This window comes from Chelon labrosus (genome assembly GCF_963514085.1).
Source record: "Chelon labrosus genome assembly, chromosome: 7".
Taxonomy (NCBI): domain Eukaryota; kingdom Metazoa; phylum Chordata; class Actinopteri; order Mugiliformes; family Mugilidae; genus Chelon; species Chelon labrosus.
Window position 1 is genome coordinate 6,946,714 of NC_140343.1, and position 8,488 is coordinate 6,955,201.

At 44.1% G+C, this 8,488-nt stretch overlaps 1 protein-coding gene across 1 annotated transcript; it reads left to right on the plus strand.

The window, feature by feature from the left end:
• Nucleotides 1-381: 381 nt before the first annotated feature.
• Nucleotides 382-8,472, plus strand: prg4b (proteoglycan 4b; the record flags this gene model as incomplete). The annotated part of the gene is made up of 12 exons (XM_084548991.1): nt 382-514; nt 609-731; nt 1,335-1,394; nt 1,940-1,999; nt 2,108-2,305; nt 2,541-3,101; nt 3,590-3,676; nt 4,574-4,710; nt 4,810-4,966; nt 5,057-5,164; nt 5,524-5,652; nt 8,338-8,472. Coding segments are annotated over 12 exons (1,863 nt in total), but the record flags the coding sequence as incomplete, so codon positions are not given.
• Nucleotides 8,473-8,488: the final 16 nt, after the last annotated feature.

Genomic DNA, 8,488 nt, shown 5'->3' on the forward strand with positions numbered 1-8,488 from the left:
AAGATTTACAGGAGGATGGCTTCCACAATACTTTGTGTTGTTTTGCTGGTCTGTGCACTGAGATTCAGTGCTACTCAGAGTGAGTATAATTTTATTTTGTATAGATACAGTTATTTTGTATAGAGAATTCATTCTGTTGTTTCTATTGTAAGGCTTTCCTGGAAAGGATGTGTTTTTTGTGCTTGTACTCGCTCATGTTTACTCTGTAAATAATTATTTACCAGAGGGGGAACCTATGTCTACAGTATGTATTTGTCACTACTTCAGAAATCAATGTTTGGCACCATCGCACAAACTGTGTCCTCATGTAGACTATGTTGACAACACAGATGCTATATTATCTCGTTACGAGATGTCCCACTCTGACATTTTTTCATTTTCACTCTCTCACCGACAGCGAGCTGCAAAGGACGGTGTGGCATTGAGTACTACAGGGGCTACATGTGTCAGTGTGACTACACCTGTCTGTCTTATGGAGAGTGCTGCGAAGACTTTGAATCTCAGTGCACCACAAGTGAGGCTTTGCACAGATTTATTTCTAACCGATACCCCCTGTCTGGATCTGAACAAGCATTAAAAAAATAACCATTTATTCGTGTTACTTTTAGAAACCTCATGTCAAGGACGGTGTGGGGAACTTTTCAAGAGAGGCCGGCTGTGTACCTGCGACTATGATTGTGAGAAGTACAATCAGTGTTGTGAAGATTTCAAATCGCAGTGTGATGTAGAAGGTAAACCTTGTCCAACACATTCAGCACCTGTGTGTGAGAGTGTGTGTGTCTGTTTGCATGCTGACCACTCCAGGTTTTTCCTTTACAGCTAAACTCCCATCAGAGAAATTGTTTCCCTGATGCTAAAAGTGGTCATCCATGTCATGACCAACAGATGCATTATTATTAAAACCAACTATTTCAATCGCACTGTCATGCAACAAATGTAATTAGTACACAATACGTGCATGAATAGTGAAATAAAATTTGATAATTACTTCCTACAGTGCAAGCTTGTCACTATGAGGCTACCTGCACGTCCACCGGCAGCATGCACTTTAGCATGTAGCATGCAGTGCATGCAGTAATTTGCCCTGAGGCTTTGGGATTCATTTGACATTATTTTCTGTCTTGGTAATTGCCACAGAAAAAATCAATGGAGCTGCCAGTGAAACGGCACCAGTGAAGAGTAATTCATGTCATAATGTAAATGATAACAAACCCAAAGGTATTTTTTTCTTGGCTAAAAGTTTTATACTACTACTTTTCAGTCATTTAGGATTTTAGGCGATTACCTTTTTACAAGGCCACACTGCTGACACTTTTTCATGAATGTCCCCACAGACCCAGATCTGACTGAAGAGACCGATCTGTCTTCTACATTAGGCGAGGGCAACGATGCAGGTGAAGATGACTCCCATGCCAAAAACAATGCCCTTCAAGTTTGCCAATAAACCCCACATGTTTTACCACACTTAAATGACTATTAGGAGCCAGAACTCGGTGGATTCAATCAGGCAGATGTTAGGAAGATTGCAGGAAGTTGTTTATGGTTTACTGCCACAGTGTGGCTCTGTCACTGCGGTTCGCTTCCTTCGGGGGCCAAGTCTCGACGGAACGAGCCAAGAGCATCGGCCTCCCGGGCCAAAAGAAACACAAGGAAGCAGTGTTGTCGTGAGTGGACGGTGGAGGAGTGTTGGGCACGGGCTCAGTCACAAGAGTGGAAAGAGCAAAACGAAGCCAAAACAGGATGATGTTTTTCTTTTTCTTTCTTTTAATTATTTATTTCTCATTCAGTAGTTGATGGATTTAAGGGTGGAGAAACTTTTGCAATCCTACTTTACTTTCGGGGAAAAACATGTCACGACATTTTTGCCAAACGCAGGAAAAATAAAGATAGTTTTAATGTTTTACATGTTATGATATTTTGCCTTTATTTTGGCCCACAGGTGACTCCTTAACTCCTCTGGACATTCCAACAACATATTCACCAGATACCGTCACTGATGGTGAGCGATAATGTTTCTGACAACACATCCAGCTAAGCGCTTTCCTGTTAAACTTAGATCATGACATCCGAGAGCATACCTCTTCTCACTCTTGTCACATTGTTACAGACATCTACGGTCAGATATTTCCCAGTGATGAATTTTCCGATTCAAGCCCGAGTCCGGCCCCGGAGAGCACCAGCGGCTCTGAGCCCTCTACAGCTAACCTGCTGGAGGTCACCACAGAGGCGCCGGCAGTCTTTCCTCAGACAGGCGATGACAGCCTCTTCACACTTGACCCCACTGCTGGAGAAGTCCAAGCTGAAAGTACAGGTGTGTGATATGCACCAGTCATCTGGCAGAAGCTGGTTTCTGCTTGTACTTAGCATGTGCAATCAGTATTTTTACTTTGTTTTGAAGTTTTACAGGTTTAAATGAGGTATTCTATGTGTTTTTGCACATAATAAATACTTCAGAAACTTATTTTATTAAGGGGTTTCCTTTACTCTGTCACCTATCTATCACTGAATAAATGTGATTCTTTTTATTATCCTGCTTCCAGATGCTATGGATCTTACAGGCTCACCTCAACCCACAACTGCAGCTGACCCCGACTCCAGTCAACCTACTTCACCCAGCGTCCCAGAGCTCGAGACAATGGGCCAAGTAGAGGCAGTGTCTGTGGACGACATTTTTCCTTCTGATGAGCCAGGTGTCACAACCTTCAACACACCGGAGTCAGAAAACTCTGAGGTCACCACCATCCCGGCCTCATTAATGCCGGACTCCACAGTCATCCCAGAGGAAACCACTTTCAACACTGAGAGCAACTCAGACGATGTCACCACAAGCCCTACTTCTCTAACCACAGACCTTGAAGATCCTTCCACCAGTGTTTCTCCAACTGAGCCTGACGCCGTGACGACCGACACTCCCTCATCCACAGCTGCAGCGCAGGAAGACGCCACAGGGGTAACAGAGGCTGATCAGTTAGCCACCTCCGCGCCAACTAGTCCTTCTTCCAAACCCCAGGACAAACCTGTTGCAACCAAACCTTTGCCTACTAAACCCATACCTAAACCTGGGACAAAGCCCCAGGATGAGCAGAAAGAATACCAAGCGGGTAAGACGTGTCTTAGCGCTGGTTCAGATGCTCAGCAGATCATCCGTAGATAACAGGAAGTCTGTGTGCTGAAATTTTAGTGTCAAAATTGCCTTCCTTCCTGCGGGCAACATTTAATTTATTTTATGAATTATTGCGGAGATGGAAGGTTCCAGTTTCAGTTACATATTTATTATTACTGGTTACAGCCTGTTTTATGAGCTCGGGTGTTTTCTCATTATGCCTCTGGCTGAGCAGAGCTATGTTTTGTGACAGAAGCAGCTGTTTTCTCCCACAGTTAATAAATCCAGCAGTCCTCTGAAATTGAAAATAAAGCTCAGGTACATTCAAGAAGTACAAGAAGGAAAAGCTGCTACATAACCTGGAGCATAAAATTACACTCTGCACAAGCTTTGATTGGATTGGCGTGTTTAAAGTTGTTTTTTTTTTTGCTCTTTATTTCTGTTTGTCCCGATGGTTTCTTCCTAACCGCGTCCCTTTGTCCTCAGATGACAGCAACGACACAGACCTGTGCAGCGGGAGGCCGATCGGTGGAGTCACCACACTGAGGAACGGCACAATAGTGGTGTTCAGAGGTCAGAGCCGTTAGCCAGAGCAATTAAAAAATGCAAATACATTCTCTAAACAAATTGGCTGATCTTCCAAACAGGGACTTAATTTAGATAACTTAACAGTTTGAAGAGATGTAATTGTACATTTCACAAAAAATCTAATTCACTCCAATATAATACATTTTGTACACCGATCAGCCATAACATTATGACCAGGAGAAGTAAATAACATTGACCATCTTGTGGCAATTCAGTGTTCTGCTGGGAAACTTTTGGACCTGGCATTCATTCATTCATGTGGATGTTACTTAGACATGTAGCACCCACCTAGACCAGACCAGGCACCCCCACCCCATAGCAATGACACTCCTTGATGGCAGCAGCCATCCCCAGCAGGATGCAGCCTGACACAGGCACACACACAAAAACGCTATAGGAACAACTAAAGAACATCACAAGGTGTTGACCTGGCCTCCAAATTTAGTAGATCCCAAACTGATCAAGTATCTGTGGGATGATCCACAGAGGCCCCTCCCCTCAAAGACCCCCCCACTAACAACATTCTGTTGTCAGACACCACAGGACACCCTCAGAAGGATCATGTCCATTCTCTGATGAGTCACCACAAGGGTGACCTACACAATATTACGAAGGTGGTCATAATGTTATGCCTGATCAGTGTGATGCAGAACATTCAATGGAGCATTTTCAAATTGCTTTATTTATAGTTTTATTTCAGTAAAAACTATTTACATTGATCCAACATTGCAATAAGCACAGAACAGACCAGAAATCATTTATATACACTTAAAACAAATATGAAAACAGCTGATTCCAGTTCTGTGAAGATGATCCATTAGGTGAACTTATGTTATGAATGTGGACCGACCAGCCTTGTGAACTGATGTTATTTTTTCACAGGCCACTACTTCTGGTTACTGAATAACGATAGAACCCCGGGTCCGGCCAGAGGCATCACGGAGGTGTGGGGCGTCCCGTCACCCATTGACACTGTGTTCACCCGCTGCAACTGCCAGGGAAAAACATACATTTTCAAGGTAAGATGACGGATCTTGACAAATTTTTCTCATTATTATTTCACGGTTTAGTTGCCCGTGATTAATATTTTTTTATTCTGTGCTTCACAACGTTCACAGGGAAGCAGATACTGGAGGTTTGAAAATGAGGTTGTGGACCCCGGCTATCCCAAAGTCATTCAAACAGGCTTTGACGGACTACGCGGTCACATCACAGCTGCCCTGTCTGTGCCTCAGTACCGGAGTAGGAGGGAGTCCGTCTACTTCTTCAAGAGAGGTTCTATATGTTTTATTCATGGCTTTTGTTTTAGATTCAATAAATAGATTCTCAGATTTTTTTTTTTTAACTTCTGATTGCTTCCTCCAGGGGGCTCGGTGCAGAAATATTCTTATCAGTTTGGGACCAGTCCAACATGTGGCCGGAAAGTCCAGAATGTCGTTTACACAGTCCGCAACCGCGTGGTTCGACAAGCAGGTATCAAAACGAAGAAGAATTAAAGAGGGAGAAATTTATATTTCAAACAGTTTGCCTAAACATCAGTTTAAATTCTTACTACAGCTAAAGTGTGATAGAAGTTGTGAATGCTTGCTCGGTATTTTAACAGGTCTGTTTTATTCAATTTAAAACACATGCAGTTCTGTGAAAAGTGAGTCACGCTTTGGTGGTCCACCTTGTAAATAAAGAGGCGAGTGGAAACAAATGGCCTGTTTATGGTTTACGGGACCGCCACTGCAGAAGGGGTGGAGATTTCTGAGGGTCAAACAGGGCCAGGAGTACTACACCGCATCGCCACACACAATTTCCTTTCACATGTACACTTCTTTTGCCTCCAGTGTCAGGTTTGGAACCGACCATCAGCATCCGGACGTCCTGGAAAGGCTTCCCCTCCACCATCACAGCTGCTGTGTCCGTCCCCAGCACCAGAGAACCAGAGGGATACAAATACGTCGTCTTCTCCAGATGTAAGTCTTCTGAACAAGGATTGTGTTCATGATATATGTGTCATATGTTATTCTGGCAATAAAGAAGGTGAATTTAAAACCAGCATCAAGCTGTAATTTCAACACTAAATAACTGAGGAAATCATTTATTTTTTTCTCTCTAGTGTGTGTTATTCATATTGAGGACCAGATTTGCAAGTATATATTTGATAAATACAGCGATCAGCCATAACATTCGGACCGACGATTGTGACAATTCAGTGTTCTGCTGGGAAACTTTTGGACCGACGATTGTGACAATTCAGTGTTCTGCTGGGAAACTTTTGGACCTGGCATTCATTCATGTGGATGTTACTTAGACATTTAGCACCCACCTAGACCAAACCAGGCACCCCCACCCCATAGCAATGACACTCCTTGATGGGAGCAGCCATCCCCAGATACACACACAAAAACGCTTTAGGAACAACTCAAAAAAACATGAGGAACAGCACAAGGTGTTGACCTGGCCTCCAAATTCACTAGATCCCAAACTGATCAAGTATCCGTGGGATGATCCACAGAGCCCCCTCCCCTCAACCCATAGGACCCCACTAACGACATTCTGTTGCCAGACACCACAGGACACCTGTGAGTCACAACTGTTCTGGAGGCACAAGGGAGACCTACACAATAACAGGAATAATAGTAAATAATAGTTTACTCAATAGCAAGCAGCAACTAAACTAGCTTCTTGTTCTCTTCTGGATCTTTTAAGAAAAAATTGTTTGCTCAGTGAAGAATGTAGACACTCGTATACAATGACAGAAGCAGTTTTGCTTTATTTTGGTTTATTTCTCCTCACACACTGGTTCAAAAAACATCTTGTACATAAAGACTCAGTTTTAAGAGGTGGAGACGGTCAACTGTTGTTTCCATTCGCTCCTCCGTTCGTAATATTTCCTTTCTCAGCTTCAAAAGAGCAAAATGTCCTTCACTTGTCTGTTAGTAACCTCACTCACATCATGTCTGAACTGTCTAATGAGGACCACATGTCTGTGTGTTAGGGTGGAGCACTGAACAGATGTAAAGATCATTCAGGGTGGTGTCCAGTCACGTTCAGATCATGAAGAATGCTGTAGTTTCTGAGGAAATAGTTTGAAGAATACACAACGTCTCTCGTCAGAGGAGCTTTACTGTCTAGTCATTTACGTCATTCCCAAAACACTACTGCTTTTAAAATTCAGGCATGCAAACTGGTCAGGGGTCAAAAAGGTGAGAAGAGTGCGAAGAGGGAAATGCCCCCCCCCCCCCCCCCCCCCCCCCCGCTTGGTAAACAGAGATTTACAAAGACAACAGACTACAAATTCACTCATTTTTATCAAAAATACTTTTGTTTTTCCTCGGGCCTGAAGGGCATATTTCACTGTCTGAATGGAGTTGAATGTGCCAATTTTCATGTTTCCACTTCTTCCGTCAATAATCTCATTCATGAGACTGAACGAGGATTCAACTCTGGGGCCGTGAAAAACAGAGAGATTTCCGGCGTCTGAACGTCTTCTTTTGCTTCTCCCTTGTCGAAGACTGAATTAATGAATTGCTGTAATGTACTGCGGTATTGATCGGTGACGTGCATAGCGCTTGCAAGTGGCGGGTAAAGTCTGTGCATGTTTAATAAACACATAGGGGCTACGCATGGGGCTCTGACAACACATTTCAATATGTGTTCGCGTCTGTAAATAAAGTCAGCGGTTATATATACCGTATTTCCTCTAATACAGGCCCAAGCCTTTATTTTACTCAAGCGCATAGCGGTCCAGGCCTTTATTGGAAGGAAGCCAGAATTAGAGGCAGGCCTTAATTTCTATTTGAGCAAAACGAACTACGAGTAGAATTAATAAAAACAAGATTTTGTGTATATTTTAACCTATAAAATACTAGGTTCATTTATTGAAAACGTACAGTTACCATAACATGGTATGCATACAGAACATTAATAACAAATGAGCGGCGCGACGCGGTCGGAGCGCACTGAGGACAGTGAGTCCGCTGCCGGTCGGCAGTCGCGCCGGGAGCGAGTGGGACCCGTCCCTCCCCGCACGGAGAGAGGGCGCAGTGAGCACTGATTCCACGACCCCAGGGAAGCGGCGAGGCGAGATGCGGGGGGTCGCTGTAAAGCTCGCGGCCGGAGCCGACGAGCCACCTTCGCCCTGAGCACTTACAGGCCGCGCACCGCCACGGAGGTAATGCGCCCGGCGGAGGTCCCGCTGAGGGATCCTCCCACACCGTGCCGCCGAAACCCTGACCCGCCGAGATGGTTCTAATAATAGCCCCGGCCGCTATTAGAGACCGGCCTTTATTTACCTCTGCTGACAGCGAGACCGGCCAATGTTGGAGACCCAGCCGCTAATGGAATACAGGCCAATATTAGAGGATTTACGGTTATATTATTATATTATTAAAATATATTAAAATAAAAGTCAACGAGTAGGCTACCCCCCCCCCCCCCCCCAAAATATTTTCTCCTCGGATTTGCACGAATCACATAAGTCACCCAATTTGGATTGAAAACGGCGAATTTCGCCGAAAGGTGAGGAGTTTGCATGCCTGAAAATTAGGGGTCGTGGCAGAGAACTACAAACGTCAGGTTGGGAAGATAAAAGCTGTTTTCTGTACACGATGTAACACGAGCATCCATTTAAATCCTTTTTTTTTTTTCTTTTGCAGCAAAGTCCTACAACGTGAGGATGGATAGCGGCCGTCCCGTCCTCGCTGCTCCTAAAGCCAACACCTCGCCTCAGACCAGCAACTTCATCAAATGTCCCAAGAAAGTCTGAGAGAAAAACTAAGTCTGGGCGAAAAAAGAAGAAGATGAAAA